We start from the raw sequence: 23,960 nt of genomic DNA, 5'->3' as shown, positions 1-23,960 counted from the left end.
CTTCAAGAATTATCTCACGAAGAAAGCGAAGACTAGGAAACCTTCGGATGGGAGAACAATAGCGATTTCCATTCCTTATTTTCTTTTATTTCTATTTTTTTAGAAATAAATAAAAACATTAAAGTTAGTTTAAAGTGCGTTTTTGTAACCAGTAAGAAGTAAATTTCCTTACAGAAGTAAGTAATGCTAAACCTACTTTTTTTCCTACCAAGGTGTTTTCCTTTTTTATTGTCTATACTTGTCTTTGGTGAATATTAAAATTAGCTTCGATTTTAAAATATAATTATTAAATAATAAATTTAAAGTTTCCTATAATAAAATACATTATTGGATTTCCATCTCACTAACATGAGAACTTAAAAATAATTTACTTATATTTGAATGCGATATCATTTGTATTTTGCAATAATAAGATTAATATTTCATTTCTTAACAAATTTATTATCAATATTCACTCCTTTTTTTCGTTTTCGTGCCAAAAACGGTAAAATAACGGATGTCGTAAAAAATACGACGCGCGGGTGCTCATGTAAAATTGCCAAGCGCGCGTGCTGGAAGGTTAAATAAGTAAGGCCCACGATGGATATCCACCTATGGAGGGGGATGCTTTGGATATCTACCTATGGAGGATGATGATGTGTAGGACTTTCTCTGGGAAACTGGTTCGTACTCACGTTACACATGGAGATAACCACAAAAACCAACCAGCCAGCCAGCTCCTTTCCTTTGCCGTTTAAACTAGAGTTGGACGATATGCTGAACTGATTCAAAGAACCAATTCACTTTACTGAGTGAATTCACTCCGATTGCAGAAAATAGAACTTTAGCTCTTTTGAAGTTCACGGATATCTCCTGTTGGAAGCGAGCCAGAAATGGATATATGCCATGGGTGGGGCAAGGGGGGACATCTGTCCCGGGCGCAGCATCCATGGGGCGCCAAATTGATGCTACGAAATTTTTTAATGAAATGTTTTCGATCCTTGGCACACAGAAAGAGGCGCAAATTCTTCAGTTGTCCCCGGGCGCTGGAAACTCTAGCCACGCCCCTGGCTCGAGGGCTACGTATTTAAGAGGGGTATGGCCTCGTGGAGGACTTCTAAGAAAATCTGGCTAGTATATACGTTACACATGGGGAAAACCGCGAAAATGCCCACACAGCCAGTCCGTCTGCCTGGAATTGAACACAGACTCGAACTACCAGCGGAGATTTTAGGGAATTTCAAAACTCAGTTGAAAGGAATCGGTTCATTCAATTAGCATTTGATTGAGTCGACTTTACCAATCCTACTGCTCGTTGGAGTTTTTTCGCTCTTCAACCTCGCTAATGAGACCCGATTTCAAGGTTCGTTCCCTTACCGCTAGATTTAACTCCCTGCTCCCAAAGGTTTATCATTAAGGATATTGTTAGTGAGATGTGGGTCAGTAGAAAGAATGGATTCGTTTCAGTGAGCGAACGGTTCGAACCAATGGCATAAATGAGGCGATTTCGCCCACCTATATTTCAAATCAGAGTGGAAGGCTCAACATTTAACTGTCTTAGTCACTCAGCTACAAGTGGAGGCCCAATGTTCTTGACAAAAAAATATCTCGAAAAAAATTTGTTTTGAAAAAATGAAAAATAATATATAAAAAAGTAGAAAAATTTTAAAAAAATCTGAAAGTTTTCAGATTTTACATTATGCCCAAAGGAGCGTTTTTTTAACGTTTTTAATATTCCCTTTATTTATTAAATATCATGTTCTTCGCAGTTAAACCATAAAATTCAGTTCAACAGCAATATCGCAAAATAATTTTAAAATGAGCATATCTTTAGAACTTCTGATACACGATCTCGCGCACTGGAGATAAAAATGTTTTTTCTATACAACATTGCCATTCCTCGCTTTGAAATCGTTGAGTTTCTTAATCAAAATTCGTTAAAGTTTTATCAAATATGAAATCGATAATAAATCAAATTCCAAATTTGGGCTTCCAGATGCCCATATTCGGATAGAAACGTACGTTATTGAAAATTGGATGGCTCTAGGTACCATCGTTTTATCACAATGCGAGAAACATACATACATTTATGCAGATTTTTCATTATTTAATTTCTTTAAATATAATACAGGGCTTTAATATTTGGTGGCAACAGTTTGAAAAGTAAACCGAAATTTAAGGTTTTCAACGCAAAATGCCAAAACGAAATTAATAGCTCTTTGGGCTAAAAAAAAACTTAAGTTATTTTTATATCTATTTTGAAGCGTCCAACTTCGTAAAATCCCTAAAAATTTGAAAAATAAAAAGCAGCAGTAGCTTTTTAATTTTTCTTTAACTTTCAAATAATACATAACACTAATTTTAATAGACTTAATATAAATATGACAGACAGAAAAGTTAAATTAGGCAAAAATTTCAGCCTTAAACTGATGCGAGAATCATACGCACTTCGAAAGAATCTAACATGAGTGACTATCTTATTCTTTGAATGAACTTTCCCTAACACCAGGTAACACCTGATGAATGCAGCCTCCTTTTTAAAAAATAACTTTCTATACAACTTTAAGATTCTTATATAGCTGGCTTATTTAGTCAATACAGTTAACGAAAACTATAATGCATACCAATAATTAATTTGTAGGATTCTAGCCGAGAAGAAGCTTAAATCCATGTCCTTCTGAGCCTCCTCCGACCGATAAGCTCATTATCGCTCTGTTCTGAATCAAATGATAAAGTCTGACGAAAGTTCAAATAAACTTTTCATTTAACTCTTGAAATTAACAAAAGAACGAACTCCGCCACCTGTGAGTATTTAAAATAGCATTAAATCGGTGTAACGTAGTCTGATAAAACATACAGGACAGTCTACGTAAGCCGACTCTAGGAATTAACGACGCGCTTTCAACGTCGGCCAGAAAAATGGCTAAAGTCGGAATAAGCTTTGGCAGAGCTTGCGATAGTATGTAACTGCATACAAGGCTGCCAAAAGCTGTCATCCTAAAACATTGAAACAACTTATTTGTATTTTGGTAAGGATTACGAAAAGAAGATATTAAAGTAAAGTTTCAAATCATAACAATTGCTTAATTAACATGAAATCCTATAAGTTATATTCTGTTAAACTAAATTTACCACGTAGAATTTTTTAAATATCATACGTTTCTTCCCGTTTAAGTGCATAATGACAGTATTTCGTATTTGTTAATGATTATAACAATGACACATGTCGCTCAGACAAGAATGTGGTTAGCAAAGCTGACTGCCATACAAAAGGGTTCGGTTTTGAAACCTGGAGAAGGAGTTTTTAAATGTGTAGTGCCTGTTCAGCATTGGGGGTGGGGACTATAATATACAAGTGAGCTGAACCCTCTTGGCCGATATTATTCAGTGTCATGGTTAACACAGCTCACCCAACACAACATGGCATGGGGATATTCAAACTACACTCATGTCCATAAATTAAGGATAATTCGGAGTCACGCGGAAATCGAACTCTAAAATAAATGTATCACCTGTAAAATCACTACACACATCTTCAAGAATCATATGCAAATTTCAGGAAGTAACCAGATGACACCGATGGTACGTCACAATGACGAGAGTGTAAGAGAGTGATATATAAGGAATACAGGCAAAGAAGTAAAATTGTTCGCAGGCGCTTTATAAGCATTTCAGTGCAATAACCGAATAGTTATGACACAAAGGACGCATTTGGAGGATTTTTTACGTGGTAGAATTATCGGCCGTCTGGAATGTAGGCATACCCAACTGGAAGTATCAGATGAACTTGGAATTGCCCAGAGTGTCATCTTCAGGCTTTGGCAACGATTCCAAGATGATGGTAATGTAAGTAGACGTTACAGCACAGGTCGCCCCAGAGTTACAACGTAGAATGAGGACCGGTATTTGGCAGTTGCTGCCAAAAGAAACAGGCGGAGCACAGCCTCAGACCTGTCTCGTCAGCTCTCTTCAGCCACTGGTACGACAATTTCAAGGCAGACCGTGTACAGACGCTTAGGGCAGATTGGTCTATATGCTCGTAGACCTGTCAGATGCGTTCCACTTACTGCAACTCACTGTCACCTGCGGTTAGCCTGGAGTAAAGAGCATGCATTGTGGACATCGCAACAGTCGGCTTGTGTGATGTTTTCCGACGAGTCCAGGTTTAGCTTGCAGTCCGATTCTCGTCGGACGTTCATATGGAGAGCTCCAGGTACCCGTTACCACCAAGAAAACATCACTGAACGACACCGTTACGGTGATGCAGGAGTGCTCGTTTGCGTGGAATTATTATGGGTTCCAGAACTGACCTGTATGTTCAAATTGGAACCATGACAAGCCAAATCTATCGGGACGTCATTCTGGAACAACATGTACCTTTGTTTCGGGGAGCCATGGGCGCACAATTTGTGTTTATGGATGACAACGCCCGTCCTCACCGTGCAAACATCGTAAGCGAATACCTTCAATCGGAGGATATCACCCGTATGGACTGGCCAGCATTCTCACCGGACTTGAATCCAGTAGAGCACGTGTGGGACATGCTTGGTCGACGAGTTGCAGCCCGTCAACCTCCTCCTACATGTCTACCGGAACTTCGGAGAGCATTGCTTTTTGAGTGGTGTAATATCCCCCAAGTTCAGATCGATAATTTGACACTCAGCATGCCTAATCGTTGTACAGACTGTATTGCATCGTTTGGGAGACATACAATGTATTAACAATCATACCAACCATGTAATATTGGTTTTTTGTAATTTGCTCCAGGGAGAGAAAATCGCTAGTTTTTATAATAATATCAAACATATAGCATCTTTTTTTTTTTTTTTTTTTTTTTTTTTTTGCTCTTTACCTTTTGTTTAATAAATAAGCTTTACAATAAGTGAAATTTGTTTTGCTTCTAACACTCTTCCTTTGCCTGATTTTGTATTATCCTTAATTTATGGACATGAGTGTATACGGCGAGCCGAAAAACTTCTCGAGAGGTTGGTGATAGAGGAAAAGGACCGTGAGATTCTTGATCTATTTCCCAGGGTGTTCTCCTTCAAACCTGGGGCGAAATTAAGCCCCAGTTTTAAGAAATTAATAAATTATTAAGAAATTAATTATTAATTAAGAAATTATTAAATTGTAATGAGGTACAGCATAAGACGGGCAGTCATATGTACCGTGCTCAAGGTTCTGGCCAACGACAGGAGCAATCTTGTACTACTTGCCACGATAATAATTCGTGAACTTGATGTGTTGTTCTAGTAGCTTTCCTAAACACGTTATAATATGTATCTTATTGGTATTTTTCAGCATCAGCAAGAGGAAATCCCGCGAAACTGAACTCAAATTCTTATCTGCTAGAAACAGAAATGCCTGCAGATGAATCAGTCATTCGGACGCTTGTGCAGTTGGGTTCAAAACAGGTAAATATATCCAAAGAATGTTTTTGGACAAGGAAAGTCAGAAGTACACATAGGTACAAACAGAATATAAGCCTGGCTTACGTAAGGAATTTAATGAATAAATCCCACAAATATAACGATGCACATACCTGATTCCAAATGCGAAGTTTCTTTGCTCCACTGGGACTATATGGATTTCCGTCAGGTGGTTCATCCGTGTGACAATAGGAGCCTGTTGTTCCACTAGGACTACTGCTGTTATCGACATAGCTGGCACTGACAGGTGATGGCATGCTTTGAGGTGGTTCAGTGTGAAGTGGGGACCTATTCGGAGAGGAAGGCATCACAATAATTGGTGATTTTTCCCGCGGTGGTGACGGCCGACGGTTTGAAGTACCCATCTGCATGTATTTGTACAGAAGGGAAGAGTGCAGATGATTTTGAGAGGTATCCCGACTAGTATCTTCATTTTGAGGGATCACACGAGGCTGATGATTGCTTCGACTATGGATGGGATACGGACTGGATACCTTCGGAGGTGTGCGCGAAGACCTCTGACTGAGGTTCAAAACTTCACTTTCAAACTGTGTTGGAGATGGTAGATTATTGGAAGTGCTGCTCTCTTGGTGATGCAGTTCTTCCTCGCGCCTCATTTTAACTGATAGATCAAGAGGCTGGTCTTCTTCATGACTGGGCATGTCCACATTTGGAGAACAGTTAACCATCGGTCGAAAGGGAATTATCTGATTACTAGATGATATAGCACCATTGTAATGAGGTACAGCTGCAACCGAAAACGAGTGACCATTGCAATGAGGCACAACAGCAGACGGAAAAGGCAAGCCTGAATTCTGCTGGTGCTGAGGTGGGGGACTGTGTGACATATCTCCATTCGAAGGAAATTCTTTGCTTCGCGTTTGTTGACTATGAAACCAGTCCTGCACGGTCCGTGTCGGACATTTAAGATCCCGCGAGAGTCTAATCAATTCAGATTTCTTTGGACGAGGGTTGATTTGGTAATGGGCTTTCAATGTGAGAACACAGTCCACACTAAGAGTGGAAGGAGATGTTCGAAGTCTGCTTTCTTCTCCTGATTCCCCATCGCTACCCTGTTCCTGTAGCGGTTGGAAAAATTTTGATTCCCACTGTTTAGTCCGAAGTTCTATATTGCGAGGACAAAGATATCTCTCATGCTGATGGAGATCAATTTTACTGTCAAAGAGGCTGGAACAAAAGCGGCATCGAGTATCAATAGAAGCTGCGAAGTGCGGTGGTGGAGACTTGACTAATGGATGAGGTGCAGCACTTAGCAGTTCAGATAGAAGCCCATTTGTTCTAGGCCTCGTAGGAGACTGCTGCTGCTTTGAAACAGTGTTATCAACGATTTCCAGAATTTTCTTTATCTCTCCTGGAGGTTTTGGGCTGGAAACAGGTGAATCCTCTGATTTTTCAAGAAGAGCTGAGGAAGTAGGTATAAGATGTGGTGAAAGCTGAGAGTGAGCTTGATGATCTGCGTTTGGCGGACAGTTATTTTCATATCTTAAAATAAGCAAAATGGAACAAAAATTAATTAGATATGCAATTAGCAAACACATTATTACGAATATTAAAAATAGAGAGTCAACATGATGGATTACACTATTTCTTTTATTGAATCACTTGTCAGAAACAATATAATTTACTCCAATACTTTAACAGCTGTTATCAATAAAATAATTATAATTTATTAAGATTTATCACGAAAGATAATAATGCTGTGAATAATAATTGAAAGGTACGCACCTACGCTGCTGCAATAAATGTGTTACATCTGAAAAGGCTCCTATGGGCAAATGGTAATGTGGTTGGCTCGCAAGTAAAGGGTGCAAATTAATTGGCAAGTACGGCTGTTGGAGTCGGCCAGAAAAACTAGAAAATCTCTCAGATGAAGGCATGTATCCCGCAGGTACGAGTGGCATATCGGGACCACCGGTTGCGCCTCCACCAGCACCAGGGGAAGCATATTTGGGAATGATTGGGCGGAAAGAATTGTTCTGTGTAGATCCACGACCTCGAGGTGAGCGACTATCCACTTTGCGCACCTGGAAGATAATGAACGAAAGCAAGGATTGAAAGACCAGTTCGATCAAACAAATGCCTTAAATGCACATGAGTTCAAGTCAAAATATAAGAATTACAGTAAACTTACCTTGAGGTTAACAACGAGGCACTTCTTGCTGGTCATGTGTGATGAGTAAGACCCAGAATGCGAGAACCTTTTCCCACAATTTGGACAGGCAAAGGGTTTCTCCCCACTATGAATTCGAATGTGTTCTTTCAGGTGATGCTTGAATTTGAAAGCTTTTCCACATTCGTTGCATTTGAACTTGCGCAGTACAGCACTTTCATCATTGGCAACTGTTGAGCCCTGAAATTAGAGACAGCACATGAAATACTGTTTTGAAACTTAATACACGATCTTTCATTTCATACATATCCTCTCCTATCCACAATAGGGATTCAGTGCGCTTTTGCATACAGTTCAATGAAATTTAGTTACACAGGTTACAGCCGAAAACATCGCAGACGAAAACGCCGCGGAGAAAACAACGCAAGGCGAAAACGTCGTGCTACAAAACATCGCTGGAGAAAACATCGCAAAGAGAAAACATCGCAGTTCTAAAACATCGTGGTACAAAACATCGTCGTCCAAAATAAAGCGGTTCAAAAACTTCGCAGTTTGAAAACATCGTCGTCGAAAATATCGTGGTAAAAAATAAAGTATCTACAAATCATCGCATGACGATAACATCGCAGACATACTTTTTACAGACATGCTTTAATAACTGTAAATGGATATTATCATAATGATTTGTGAGCGCAAGAAGGAAAGAAGGATAATTTTTACTTCCATATTTTTTATTAATTAATAAATTTTTGCTTAGAAAATAAAAAGGAAACTTAAGCATAGAAAATTAATGCAACTTATAGCACTTAATAGAATTTTAAACCGACATTGTTAACTAACAAAGGCCATTAATAAATAATTTTTTATAAAGTTTTACTGGTAATTTTTCATGAAAAGTATAATCTATAAGTTGCATTTAATTTTCTATGCTTAAGTTTCCTTCTTACTTATTCAGCAAAAATTTATTAGTTAATAAAAAAATGTGAAATTAAAAATTATCCTTCTTTACACCTTGCGCTCACAAATCATTATGGGAATATCCATTTATAATTATTAAAACCTGCAAAAAAGTATATTTGCGATGTTATCGTCATGCGATGTTTTGTAGATACTTTATTTTTTACCACGATATTTTCGACGACGATGTTTTTAAACTGGGAAGTTTTTGAACCGCTTTATTTTGGACGACGATGTTTTGTACCACGATGTTTTAGAACTGAGATGGTTTCTCTTTGCGATGTTTTCTCTTACGATGTTTTGTAGCACGACGTTTTCGCCTTGCGTTGTTTTCTCCGCGACGTTTTCGTCCGCGATGTTTTTGCCGCGATGTTATCGGCGGACACCGTTACACAAGTGCTACACATACAGAGTACAACACTTTCATCATTGGCAACTGTTGAGCCCTGAAATTACAGACAGCACATGAAATACTGTCTTGAAACATAATATACGACCTTTCATTTCAAACATATTCTCTCCTATCCACAATAGGGATACAATGAATTTTTGCCATACAGTTCAAAGAAATTTAGCTACATAGGTGCTACATTAATATTATACTACACAATATGAGTATTTCTTAAAATAGCAAACGTGCCGTTTCAATTCACAACTCTGAAAATTTTCATACCAACATTTCCACCACTTTCCTTAAGCACTCGTCTTTAATCTTAAGAGGCTCCTTGAATTTACATATGTGTTTTACACTGTAGGATCAGCACTGATATTAAGAATTTACAAAATCTTAGCGCTTCATAAAAATAATACCATAGAAATCAGACACTCTTAATTCACTGTATATGTTATGATATTTATCTATTACCTTTCTGAAAACTTATCACATCAAATATATATATATATAAAACAGGCCCACCAGGGAAGTGGGAAATTTTAAAAGTATCCAGTTTGTTCATGAAACATTTATTATTAGAATTTTTCTGCAGATTTAAGTTGAGAAAAACATACCATTTCCTTTTTACAAATAACTCTGCTCGAGTGAGAGCTATTTCTGTGTAAAAATTTTTAATCTTGACCGAAAATTTTCCATTACTCAATGAAACAGGTCCAGCTGAATCCGCGCAATTTCTTGGCTGAATTTCGTTTCTAACCACTTCATAACTATGTTTTTTATTTATATTAAAGTACATATAACATTTTTTTTGTATTGCCAATAATTGAATTTTGTGTTTTGTATTGAATTCAGTAATTAATTCTCTTTAAAATTATATATACAAGTTTGCATTTTGCGAAACATAACATTTTCTATAAGCATATGAAGTTCAAAAACATAAAAATTTCCAAAAGTGTCCACAATTTTGGCCACCACTGTATATATGTAATTATAATTACATAATAATTTGTAATTATATATGTATGTTTTGTAATTATATACATAAAGAGCCAAAACTCGAGTGAAGACGATAACCAAAACGTTTAAAAAAATAAAACAAGATGTCCCATATCTCGCAATTTGAGGTGATATATTTTGACCTAGACAAGTAGTTCCAAAATCACCAGCGATTGTAATTTAATGCACATCAAATACACAGATAATCAGCTTAAAAATTAATATTAATGTACTGAGATCTATAATCTTAAACAGTTGATACAAGTACATACTCGAAAGCGAAAATTTTCAATTCTAAAATTCATCTCGTAATTATTAATACAAAATTAATTAGAAACATGATATACTAAATGAAGTATTATACTAAATGAAGTATTATGCTTACTTGTCCATTTGTAGCATGAAAAAGCTTATGCTTGGCAAGATTCTCTTTGCAAGTGAAAGGGGCATTGCATTTTTGGCACACAAAGCTCGGTTCTGGAGGACCGGCCTCTTTATGGGAATGGCACAAATGATCCTTGAGCTCATGAATAGCCTGTTGGCCGGAAAAGACTTGCTCACAGTGGGGACATTTCAGAAGGTATTCGCTAGGAACCTTGGGTTCCTCTGAAAAAAATAATAAAACAATTACCCATTTACACTTATTTAGAAGAAGCATATAGTAAAAGGTGTACCACCATAAACGTTGGATTTAATATGCCCAATTAAATACCTTTTTTCTAAATAAATGCTCAATTTAAGAACGAAAAAGAATGCTTTTCCCGATTTGCTCTCCATCACCGTCCTTTTGCGGTGAAATTTGCAATCATTTTTTCACATATCTGCTTACTGAGGGTGGCTAATGATACACTGAATTTCCTCGTTGGTAGTCTTTCTAAAATTCTAAGTTCGGAATTTTTGGGTTGGTTTAGTTTGATTTATAGGCCCGATGGCTAGCGCAGCAGCACCACAGGTCCGGGGTTCGAACCCCGGGCTGGGCAAGGTCGACTTAGCCTTTCATCCCTTGATTTTCATCACTTCGGTCGATAAAATGAGTACCAAGTTCGCTTGAGGACTAAACACTGGGGGTCCTGCGACAAGCTGACGTTTTGTTCAGGGCATATGCTTACGCACCTCGAAGCCTACAGCCAAGAAAGCAGATTTTAGGGCACTGCAGGCCTTGGCCCATTAGCGCTGTTTGCGCCAATGAGTTTAGTTTTTTTTTAGTTTTATTTATATGATTACGGCAAAGCCTCGAGGGCTATCTGCCTAAGGGAAGGGATGCTTTTGTGTACACGTCCGAAACTTTGGTACCTACAGTAACTCTGTTCCGCCCAGCAGTGATGTTTTCAACAGACCGGTTGGATCCACAGCGTGGCGAAATAATTATTTATATTTATGTTAATCGTACAACAGGCAATGTATTACAGAATATGTTATGGCATGATAAAACATACATGCAAGTGAGCTTGTGTATCTGGATGTAAACATACACAAAATGCAAGTAACTACAATTAAAAAAATTTACATATGTCATGTTCTTTCGCGCCATTCACCAGGCCTAAAAGCACCATGCCAAAAAGACGTAACTGGAAAATCATTGTTTGAATGAAACACACATAAATCCTTGATACTTCTAGAAAAATCCAATCATGACTTGTATATGATAATTGTTTCATGTGCATCTGAAGTACATATCTCTCTCTAAATTTACAAACTAATTGTGGGTAAAATAATCTCAAAGTAACGGACTTGACATGGAGTGGAAGACAAATTATTTTTATTGATTTACTAAGGAAAAATATTTCTGAAATTAATTTTAATCTTGAATATAACACACTAATAATTCAATAATTATAATTATTTTTTTATAAACATCTTTAAAAATAATTAAGTTACAAACCAAAAAGGCTGAATAACCTAAAACTTGAAAGGGGCAGGTATTTTTGCCTACAATCACAGCTGACTTTTAGTATTTTAAATTGTAGAAATATATTTATAGATATCTTTAAGCAATGCAGTGCTCGACTTAAATTTCAAACATCAATTTATCTTGGATTTTCTTTCTTTTGTTCTGGTACAGCATACGTAAGCAAAATTTGAAAATGTGCCAGAGACAACTTATACGGCTTCTGATTTTGTTGTATTAAAGATGATCTATCTAAATAGCATGTGTTAGGTAAAACTACGAAGTAAACATGCTTGTCTTTCGCGTAAAAACTAAAAGCTAAATAATAGGATACCTTAAAAAACATTTTTTTTTTAAATGCTAGGCTGCTCATATGAGAATGGCGTGATTTCAAAAAGGACATTTTAGATGGAAAACCATCATCTTATAGTCAAGTGAATGAGCTACTTTTATCATGCATTTCTCCGATAACATTTCTTTTGAAATTTATCTCTTCTCTTTCCTCAAACTGTCGACAGATGGCAGCACAAGTAGACAATTCGCAATCTCCATAAAAGTTGAAGCTATTCACAAGAAATACTTGCTCCTTTCCTGTTAAAACGCGAAGAGCGTTCCCCAATCTTCGATGCCGATCTTCTTCATTCGGATTTTACGACACCCAAGACCACCCCCTCCGACTCCCCGACCCGGTCATATCTTCAGGAATATGCGCCACCGACCGTTTGTTCCAACCCGGTAAGGCGATACGATCGCACTCATTTACATGTTAATAACTGGAAGAGGAGTGCTAGCTCTAGGGCAAAAGGGACATAACAGCGTTTCGCTGGATATGGTCGGATTTCCCGAATAACGTAAACTGTATGTTCTTGTACGAAGCATAGAGTTGCTTAAGAATTCACGGCGAGAAAAAAGTTATGACAGCAAATCATTCAACTAATATTACATGTCGGATTATGATTCAAAACCTTCGGCTTACTAAGGACGTTACAAAATCTAAATTCGTAAAAAATCTGAATTTCCCCTCCATGCATTTTACACAAAATGCAATATTTTTTTGGCATAATTAATTTATCTTTTAATTTGAGGGAACATTTAAAAAAATTATTATTATTTGAGAGAAAGAACAAACTCTGATGCCTGCTTCTGCGTGCACAGAGAATCGCTCTATTTACATATATATATACAGTGGATGGACAAAAATATGGAAACACCTTGTGAAATGCATGTTTGAAAAGAAAGATTCATTTTAATGAAATATGTAGGTGGCGCTGGCGTTTTTGACTACAGACGTCACCTATACAACTTCGTAAATGTGCTAAACAGTTCAGTTGTTGTCGGAGTACTGTTATGTGAGGTTGTCATTGCATTATGTCAGAGTTAACAGACTTCGAACGTGGGCAAATTGTTGGAGCACGTATGGTAGGTGCTTCCGTAAGAAAGGTAGCCGAGGTGTTTAGTGTTTCAAAAGGTACTGTATCGAAGATTTATTCCGCATATTTAAAAAGCGGAAAAACATCATCTGCTAAATCACAGCGCGGACGAAAGTGTGTCCTGAGTGATCGTGACAGACGATCATTAAGGGCAATTGTGGCGAAAAATAAGAAGACCACAGCTGCAAAAGTTACTGCTGAAATGAATGTTGTGTTACCGAACCCTGTGAGTACCAAAACAATTAGAAGGAAGCTTCATAAACAGGGAATTGCTGGCCGTGCTGCAACTGAGAAGCCACTTATCAGTGATGCTAATGCTCGTAACAGGATAAGGTGGTGTTTAAGTCATAAAGCCTGGACTATAGAGCAGTGGAAGCGAGTAATATGGTCTGATGAGTCTTCTTTCACATTCTTTCCCACTTCTGGCCGAGTTTACGTCTGGAGAACGCCATCTCGAGCCTATAATACAGACTGCTTGTTGCCAAGAGTGAAACATGGCGGGGGTTCTGTTATGGTTTGGGAAGCCATATCGTGGTTCTCTGCTAGCCCCATGATAACTGTGTCAGGGCACGTGACTGCCAAGACTTATGTGAACATTTTGGCCGATCGAGTTCATCTCATGGAACAAACTTTGTTCCTCGATGGTGATGGTGTCTTCCAAGACGACAAAGCCCCTGTTCACACAGCTCACATTGTCCAGGACTGGTTTTCTGAGCACGAGGATGAGTTGCCCCATCTCCCCTGGCCACCACAGTCACCAGACGTGAATATTATCGAACCTTTGTGGTCTACATTGGAACGGAAAGTGCGTTCTCGTTATCCACTGCCAACATCGTTATCTGAACTTGCCACCGTTTTGCAGGAAGAATGGTATAATATTCCCTTGGCAAACATACAGGAACTGTATTTATCCATTCCGAGAAGACTGCAAGCTGTTTTGGATGCCAACGGGTTTCCTACACCATATTAAGCAAAGAAACATGTTTTTTTAAAGTTGTTTCCATATTTTTGTCCAACCCCTGTATATATATACCTGCTTTATACAGGCATTATTACTTACTACCTGTATTACTGATAGGTAGTAAGAATAACACACCATAGCACAAAGATTAGGTTATTTGTACAATTAATATAAATTTCCAGTTACTCCAGAACACTGGCTTCTCGAGAACGTGGAAAATAGGGCAAAGGAAAAATAGTACAAGATAATTATTTATTGTCCTCTTTAAAATGAAAGCTATTAAAACAGTTACTTTTTAGATATCTATGTACGTATGTCTGTCAGTGGAGTAGCTAGAGGGGCGCTCCGTTGGATTTTGGATGCATCGGCTCCAGCTCATGAAATAATAACAGAAAAGAGCTTCAAGAAAATGAAGATATCTAACACTCTTTACAGTTCTGAAGATTGGGAAGACAGATTTGCTGTTGTTGCTGTTGCTTATGCTCACTTGTCTGAGGAAGTCAGCCCAAGGCAACAAAATTCCTGGTGGCGAGGAGTGTTAGATTACGTCTGCCGTTGGCAACAGCCTTGAGTACCGTGGGAGTGAGATTTAGCTCATTTTGGTCCCCAATTCTGATTGAGAGCACCCTGGGAAGACGTGTCCAGGGGTTTCCCACCTCTATCCCCTTTCACCAAGCCCATGGAGGTCCATAGTCCTTTCTTACCTCCATGACCAAGACAGACAAGACAACTTTCGGCTCGTCGCATATTTAGAGTGCCGAAACTATATAAACATCCATGCCTTCTTCGGGACTCGGATCATGGAACTTCAGCACGGCAGTCATTGGCGCTACCCGCTATACCGGTTGGGCGGCTGAAGACAGATTTCATGGTGACGAAGCTGATGACAACGGTGATGATAGCAAAGATTTGCAAGCTGTAGCAGACGAAACAAAGAGTATTTCTAGCAATATTAAATGATTTGAGCCTAGGGATTACCAGTGGGCAACAGTGGGGCAAATTCAGATAAATGACGCAGAAATTGCAATATCTTCTTAGATATTGTAACGTTAACCTTTTGAAGACGAGATGGCCATTATAGTGGCCATAGAGGCCCTCTTTGAAAAGACGGGTTTGTCCACTTTAGTGGCCATGTCTTTTCCCCATTTTCCAGGCTGAAAGGTGGGGTGAAATGTCAAATTTGACGTCCCTGTGGTTTTAACCACTTATCTCTTTCAAAAGTCTTCCTTTTGCGACATAGATGCACCCCTCTGAGAATCCATTAAAACTACACACAAGAATCTTTGTTGCAAATAGGAGGTGATTTCTTAAAGGGGGGAAAGCATTCGGTTCAAGATTCCCCGTCCTTTGGTAGCTTTTACTGCTACCAAAGCCCGGCCTCAAAAGATTAATATTACTATGTATCTTTATTGGCATATAGGCCTAACAGTGGCCGAGTTGTAAAGTCGCTGAACACCGGTAATTCGGTCCGAGGTTCGAATCCCGCGAACGAGCTGCATGGGCGTTTTCGTAATTTTCCCCACGTTTAACGTGCATACGAGCCAGTTTGCCTTAAAAATCCCTCCACAAACGCGGAGAGCCCTTGAGTGCTTTGCCATAATCAGATGGACCAAACCAATCTTTACTGGCCTGTAGGTTCGTCTTAAATAGTTTGGGATTGTCACCGGTAATTTAACCAAGGAATATTTTTCATTCTTTATGCTCTTACTGTAACCGCGTCCTTCGGAAATTAAATCATTCGCATAATTTTCCCTTCTCGATTTTCAGACGATAATATTAATAAAAAAATAAATAAATAAGTGTGGTTATGCTAGTAAATAGAGTAAGGTAATAAAATTATATATTTTTTTTTTAATTCGTAAAAGAAAAATTATTAAGTTCGTGTCTGCTTATTCTCTCTTTCTACATCTAATCACTTCTCTTTGGGGGTTTTTCTCAGTGTATTACGTAAATACGCGAGAAGTTTTCTTAAAATTCTCTACGGAAGCATGTTTTCCCTTAAGCTTAATTAGCCCTCGCGTGTTTTGCCACCAATGAATCTTTTATTAGATCGATGTCTGACTGCTTACAGCACATGAGCAGGAAAATTTCATTCCATAGGCCTAGAATCATCAGACGATAGCTGCACTGCAGCAGATGTTAGGAAGGATCCTTTAACTTAGCTTACGTGATAACAAATTCTGCATACGCTACGCTAAACTGTAAACAAGACAAATGATTTCTGTACACTAGTCACAGTGTTAATTAGCAAAGACACAGCAGTGATTTAAAAAGCCTTCTGAACTTCTCCATGAACAGACAGAGGAGGGAATACTATGCAGTCGATGGTAGAAAAGGACCGAAACTATGGTGGACAGGAAAACTGTCATTCTTGCTGGAATACCCTGTGGACAACAGCCACAGAAGACAAAAGCGACCACCGCACAAAAAACAACAAAAAAAGATAAATAATACCCCGTTGGTGGCAGGAAGAGGGGGGCTGACGGGAGAAATCCCTAGCCCGGGGATTCCCATCCCGAAAAACAAAACAAAACAACGCAATTTCCCTACGCTCTCCGAAGGTTGAATTGCGCGTGGTTTGAAATATAGGGATTGACTCCCCGAGGAAAGATCTTCCCAAACCACAGACTGTGGACCAGGGGGAATTAAGTAGATGGGTGGAAGATGTCGGCATGCCAGTCACGTGCTCCGGATGCTGCTGGACGCGGACAGAGAGGCGGTTGCCATAGAAACACTAGCGCCAGGTATAGAGGGGTTGTATAAGAAATCTTCTGCCATGATGTCGAGGGCCGGTCGATAGATCCAACAAATTTCATACACCCAAAAATTTATTTGGAAATTTAAAAATAATACATAAAATTGCCCCTCGAACAATGCGGGTTTGAATTGTATAAAATCCTATACGAACCTATTGAAACCTATACGTGAATATTTTTCAGTAAATGCGTTGAAATGTATTTTGAGGATTTGTGACGATTTGAAAACTCCAAAAAGCGAACCTCAACTTAGAAATGTGAAACAGAATTAACTTCCATACATGATGAGAAATCATGTGTAGATACTAGTGTACTTTGTCATAAATCCATTACAAAAATTTTCATATCTGACATCCAGTGTTAGTAATACGTATAATATTAGTAATACATTTACATTTATGTTTTCCATCTGTAACACAGAACTCATGCGAGTACAGGCCAAAGGGAGGATTTATTCTCCCGTGCGTTTTTTTTGTGGTGTAACTGGTTATCTCGTTTAAGTAGCAGCAGGAAGATCTAACATTTGAAACAGAACAAAGGCATAACTGATTTTTCTTATCTCCTCCTCCGAAAAATTTAAGTCTTTACAGCGTCGAAATGTCATTCTTTTTATTTTTAATGGCAGGGACTAACCATTTCAACTTTCGCCACTACTAAGGCCAGAAGTGGTGGTCATTTTATTATGGAGACACCTAAAAAGCGGCCACCTTTACCTCCTATGAAGGGACAAATAATTTACACCCATGCCTTCATGATTCGAACCCGGGCCATACGGTATCGCAGTCGGCTACCCTAACCAGTATACCATCTAGGTGGCAGAACTATAAATGTTGAAAACGGTAGCCCATTATCACCCGAGTTTGGTCGACTGGGACTCGTGTCTCTTCCCAGTCAATCTTGAAATTGAAGAAAATGCAAGAAAGTATTTAATCTCACGCGATTGCTCCCATCGTGTAAATAGTTTAGCATGTCCAGCTGCAAGAAAATGTAACAATGAGGTAATAATAATAAATATAGAGACTGCATTAAACATTATTTAATAATAAGAAACCAATCGTAATTACGATCAAATGTATAAAATCATGCAATAAGAAAAATTCAGAACTGTAATCTCTGCAAATTCGAAAACTAGATTCATGAAAATGCTATTTCGAATATAAGAAGGTTTTACATAACATGAGATTAAAATGTTGATGGCCGTTCTACAGTAAAACAAAGATAATTAAATTGTCTTAATGGTATACGATAAGATACGATACAATTAAACGGTCTTAATGCTATACATATGTATGGTAACGCGATGACATAAAGCTAAATAATATGTTTTCTTTCAACGCAAATATAAAGGAGACGTAATAAATTATCCTAATATATATTTTTTAAATATTAGACGAAATTTAAGGAAAGGAAAGTTACCGTTTCGTAATCAAGCATATACAATACACGTTTTTTGGTAAATTATTTTAAGACATTTCTTTTGAATTATTTAAAAACCCTAAAATATAAATAATACATACAGGGCGTCGCAACAGAAGCGCACAAAAACACTTTAGTTCAGAAAATGGAAAATAATTTTACGTACTTACAACAGGCAAATGTTCCCATTTAAGAATGTTCACTTTGATTTGACGCGACAACATTTTATAACCGTCAGTTCATAATCATAGCGCAGTCGACTTGGAGTGCCACACAAAGGAACAGCGTGTGAAAATCAAGAGTATCGATTTCGGGGGCAGGTAAGTACAGGTCTCTCTTCACCAGAAGCAAAGAAATCTGCAATGATCGGAAAGCCATAATTCATAAAGTACGTCGTTCAATGTGGTTATTGGATTCTCTAATTTCCGGAAGCTGATAAGCCATCTCGTTTGATTCCAGTGGGGGGTATAAATACAACCGTGACTTTCATTTCGTTGCTCCTGATGAAGAGGGATTTATATCCGCTTGTCGTTGAAATTGACAATGCCTTGATTAAAATCTACATTGTTGTTGTTGCTAATGCTCACTTGTCAGTCCAAGCCTCGGACTCTTCCTTCACGAGGAATTTCGTGAAGGAAGGGTCTGAGGGTCTCCCACCCTTCTTTCCCTACCATCAACCTCTCGAGAGGATTTTCGGCTCGACGTAGATTTGGAGTGCCCCCATACCGCACGGACGCTATGCATTTACAAACATCCATTCCTTCTCCGGGACTCGAACCCTGGCCTTTCGGCATGGCAGTCTGCGATCCTAACCACTACACCGGTTGGGCAGCGCCTAATTTTATGTTTTAGTTTGGAGTGTTTTATCTTCTCTCCTCATTACAAGAATGTTATGCCTAGACTGTGGGATGGTTTCGTGTAATCTTTTGACGCGAAAATGCACTCAAGGAAACAAAAATTTGCAAATTGATAAATAAATATCAGGACGCAAGTTCGAGAACCAACATTAAATCACAATGCGCTCGATCCAGTAAGTTCACTGACAACGTCGCTGTTGCGTACGACCATGCCGTTGCAAGTCCCAAAAAAACCACAACTTACAAGAACTTAACCTTTTAACTGTCATGCCCGAGATCACTGGTGTTCGAAAATGTCACGCCCGAGTATTACTCGGGGTAATTTTCTTTGAGTGTATCGTAATGTTATACCCGAATATATATCGGGAGACGTTTATTTCGGCTTCATCTCTTTGTCAAACCCGACTGTATCTCGGGAAAAGTTAATGTGCGCTCAGTTCAATAGATGACAGCACTTTACTGATGATTTCAAAGATTAGAGGTTATAAGTTCTTTGGTTCAAAGTGCAAGGGATCTTTTTGTTGTAAAATGCGTCCAGTTCTTTGAAACGTTATATAGATGATTTAGATTCTTCAACCGAAGATGAAGGATGTGTGTTTGATGAGCAGTATTCATGATACTTCCATGGTCAGCCTCAAAAATAAAAAAATGGAGATATACTCAAGCCGAAGATTGTTTCTAATTACAGTCTAACTATGGGTGGTGTAGATCGCTGTGATCAGGAAATATCCTTTCATCCAACAATCCGAAAACGTCAGAAAGAATATTATAAAAAGATATTTTTACATTTACTAGACAAGGTACTCTGGAAGTCATATTTACTCTATAAAAATGTAGTTGGGAAACGTATTACATTTTTAGAATTTCGAATCCAAGTTGTAGAAGAGCTTTTACATAAATATGATGATGCAGCTTCTGGACAAAAGAATGTTGGCAGACCACCTACAGTAGATAACCCTGCCCGTTTTTACTGAACGACATTTTATATCTCATATTCCTCCTACTCCTGCGAAACGTGAGCCTGCAAGACAGTGAAAAGTGTGTTGTTCGAAAAAGGATAAAAATGGGGAAAAGATAAGGAAGGAATCACGATTCTGGTGTAGTGATTGTGGAGTTGGTTTGTGCTTGGAAAAGTGTTTCCAATTGTACCACACAAGACTGAATTACTGAACTACTAATAGGTATTCACTTATATTTATTTATTTTTTAGAAAATAATTAATTTTTTTTCATTTTTAGAAAACAATGCTCCACTAGAAGCGAACTTTACAACTGCCATGTTGAGTGGCAGCCGCCTCAAGCAAATATGCAGTGGCTACAAAACTTTAAAAATTTTACCCATGTACTTCAAATTATCAATTTTTAACTACTTAAGAATATTTTATTTTGTACTAAACATTGGATTTTTGCAATAAAAAAATTTGACAATTTGTGTACCCAAATCATCAAAATAACTTGACAGTTAAAGGGTTAAACAGGAAATTGAACATGTCATTAGTTACCTTGACAGACTGTGAAAATGACTTTACCTCTCCTAAATCCGTAAAAATAAAATGTTTTTGCGGGCATACTGAATCCGGCATTTTTGTTGGAACACCTTTCATATACTGGCAACTTTCATAAATGTATTGTATGTATTCATTTAATTCGGTATTAACCCTTTGACTACGAATTTTTTAAAAAAATTACCCCGTTTTCTATCCAAGTGAACAAAATATGTCATAAATAAGGTAAATTTAGCATTTGGGATTTTTTTGACAAAGCGGTTTCAAGCTAAACGCTGGGACACATATGTTCCAGTTACAGAGAGTGTTTACACATCTTTGTAACGGTTTGGATTTTCTCCATGAATAAACGTTACTGGCATCAAACGTTAAAGGTTTCACTATCGTCTGAAGCATTAAATATATTCTTTTCTCTAACACGTCGCAGAAAAATATGTCACTTAAAATGTAATAAATGAATTTCTTCTCGATAATTTCAATTATGGCCAACATAAAACTTCAACAGTAGTTATTATGGTAGACCAACTCACATAGACTATACTGCTGGGGAGACAAAGTTATCCATTCTCGAATTATGCTGAAATTCTATATAATTCAGTCAACGGTCTACTAATGCCATTCAGTTTTACAAAGTTTTGACGCGATTCTTCACTCAACCGTATTAAGACAGCCGTATTTGGTCCAAGAAAGGGAAGGCTACACATTTGATGAAGCCATAAGACACTCATGCCAAACAGATTGGAGTATAATCTACATATCGCTCTTCGAGGCATCCGGAGAGCGCTAGCAGCCCAACTTCACTAAATATTGGCGACATATTCATATATGCAGTAATGGCATCTAGGTTCCACCACCCCCATAACCGACCATCCGAAGACACCGCTGACGCCTTTTCGGCCAGAGACTCATTTCCATGCAGTTCCCCCAATGCACGTTGAAAGCATTGCCTTCAAAGACGCCTTATAGAAGATAGATAGATAGATAGACTGAAGAGGTGGAGGGTGAAGGGAAGAGCTGACCAATCCAGAGACCCCCTTCAATTACCTTAAGTGCATCGCTTATAATAAAATGATGAAATTAATACGAAAGGGGCCACCTGCTTAATACCCAGCAGCCAATCCTGCCGAGTGGCCATCAGCGTCCGCTAGGGGATGAGCCGCAGTGCACACACTAGCAAACGTCGGTGTTTGGTCTAGGTATTATGACGTCACGGGGAATGTTTTTACTCCGGACACACATTCCACGAGAAAGGGTTTCCCGAGACATTTCCTTCCGATAGAAATTAGGGCAGAAGCTCCTTTAACTTAGCTCTCATCCATAAAAGAGGTTTGCACCGTTTTCCTAATCTTATTTATTGCGCAAGGGAAAGGATGGCGTAATAAAGTAATCCGGCTAATATGCGTAGGAATTTTTATTCATTCCTAGAGTACACGTAAGGGTAGTGGTTTGCAAATTATTTTTAACTGTATCAAAAATTAGCTTACTATAATTTACGTTGACAGTTATGCCGAAATCACAGTCAAGTTTACGTCAATTCATAATATAAATCAAAGGCACAACATAAATTTTACGTACTTAAATTGTTTCACGGCAGTACACAGTTTCTGTAATATCTTAAGACTATTTTTTCAATCGAAGCATCTGACAGAAATTACAAATGCTTAAAAATATTCAGTGTAGACCAAGTAAAAGCTGTAATTGGGTAATTTAATTTTTTTTCGCCCGTTAGTTATAAAATTCTAACAGCTCGGCTGGAATTAAAATTATTCGTCGGAAAAAAGGTCAGTAAATAAAAACTGGAAACACTAAATAGAATTCATTTTTGTCTCAATCACCTGCACGTCTTTCTTAAAAATCTAAAAATCTCAAACTGAAACAGAATGGATAACAATTACTACTCTTAGTTAGACAGTAGAGCTCCTCTAAAATTCACGCGGCAATTAGCAAAATGTGGAATGATTATTAAAATATAAATGCAGCCATATTACAAGAATAATTCTTAGCGTCTAAGCATCCTATAATCAAATATTAATACTTATGTTCTAAGTAGTTTTCTATGGTTTATCTTTCTAAACTATGACAGTATCAAATAGTGATCTCCAATTTTCATTTTCGATACCGATACAGCACACTTTACACCACTCAGATATGCATGTATATGTTACGGTGAAACACTGAAATCTGGAGAATGTCGACTTTCACCGGCGAATGTCAACATTCACATAGTCCCTCGGTATATGTCCAAAATATTTTCCAAATACTCTTATTTCTGACTTACACCGGTCAATGTCGACATTCACCATTCACCAACAGAATATTATAGTTTCTTCTCCATAATTCAGTCGCGAAAAAACGCACTTGAGACTTAAAATAAGAACTAAAGAACATAAGAATTTAAAACACAAAATACATTCAAAATGAGAAAGGAAAATAATAGAAGTTAAAAACTTGTAGAGTCATTAAGATTTTTGGAAGCTGGAAAGATGAAAAATTAACAACCGCCTTCGCCGGGAATCGAACCACGGACCTCTGAAATACCGGCCCAGCGTGCAGAACCACTACACCACGAAGGCACGCTAGGAAAGCGGGAGAAATACCTTATAAACTTACTAAATTATGTGATTCAAATCTTATTTATTGCAACGACTTAAACTATTATGACACTTTGAATTGCACAAGAGGCCCTTGCTTTTACAACTGCATTTATTTGTGGAACACTTCCTTTTGTAATGATGAGCTCCTAATTTTTCGATCTACACCAGACCTACGACCTACCTGTGATTGTCGACATACACCGGTGAGGGTCCGAATGTACAAGAATGTAATGCAATATTCGATCTTTCACCGACGTATTTGGTAAATGTTGACATTCTCCAGTTAAAGTCGACTTTCTCCAATTTCGGTCTTTCACGGTAACATATATACATATCACTCATCCAAATAAAAGATTATCTTGCAATTTTGAAAATATTTTACAAAGGGAAAAGACAGCTAGCATGTACATTATATCAAAAAGTGTCGTCCTGTAACAAAGAGTTAAAATAAGCAATGTAATTTTACAGTTAAAAACCACAGTTGCCCTTTAAAAGGGGGAGTATATAAGGTATTTCTCCCGCCTTTCTAGTGTGCCTTCGTGCTGTAGTGGTTCTTTACGCTGCGCTGGCATTACAGAGGTCCGTGGTTCAATTCCCGGCGAAGGCATCGCTAATTTTTCATCTTCCCCCAAAATAACCCTCAAATGGCCAAATAATCCCCAAAAAAA

General features: G+C 38.0%; 1 protein-coding gene across 1 annotated transcript in view; it reads right to left on the bottom strand.

Annotated features, from left to right (window-relative positions):
* The window catches only part of LOC118189302 (zinc finger E-box-binding homeobox protein zag-1-like), a 284,002-nt gene that overhangs the window by 13,211 nt on the left and 246,831 nt on the right, over positions 1 to 23,960 (bottom strand). Inside the window, exons 3-6 of the mRNA XM_035359885.2 lie at positions 10,272 to 10,492; positions 7,561 to 7,779; positions 7,155 to 7,453; positions 5,522 to 6,911 (exon numbers count right to left, since the gene is read on the bottom strand). Coding sequence (XP_035215776.2) covers positions 5,522 to 6,911; positions 7,155 to 7,453; positions 7,561 to 7,779; positions 10,272 to 10,492 — 2,129 coding nt within the window. The remainder of the gene's footprint in view (positions 1 to 5,521; positions 6,912 to 7,154; positions 7,454 to 7,560; positions 7,780 to 10,271; positions 10,493 to 23,960) is intronic.

Source organism: Stegodyphus dumicola, chromosome 8 (assembly GCF_044657685.1).
Source record: "Stegodyphus dumicola isolate Sdum_Otavi_A_Nest chromosome 8, ASM4465768v1".
Taxonomy (NCBI): Eukaryota; Metazoa; Arthropoda; class Arachnida; order Araneae; family Eresidae; genus Stegodyphus; species Stegodyphus dumicola.
Note: the sequence above shows the minus strand (reverse complement) of the source record. Positions and strands in the feature narration are given on the sequence as shown.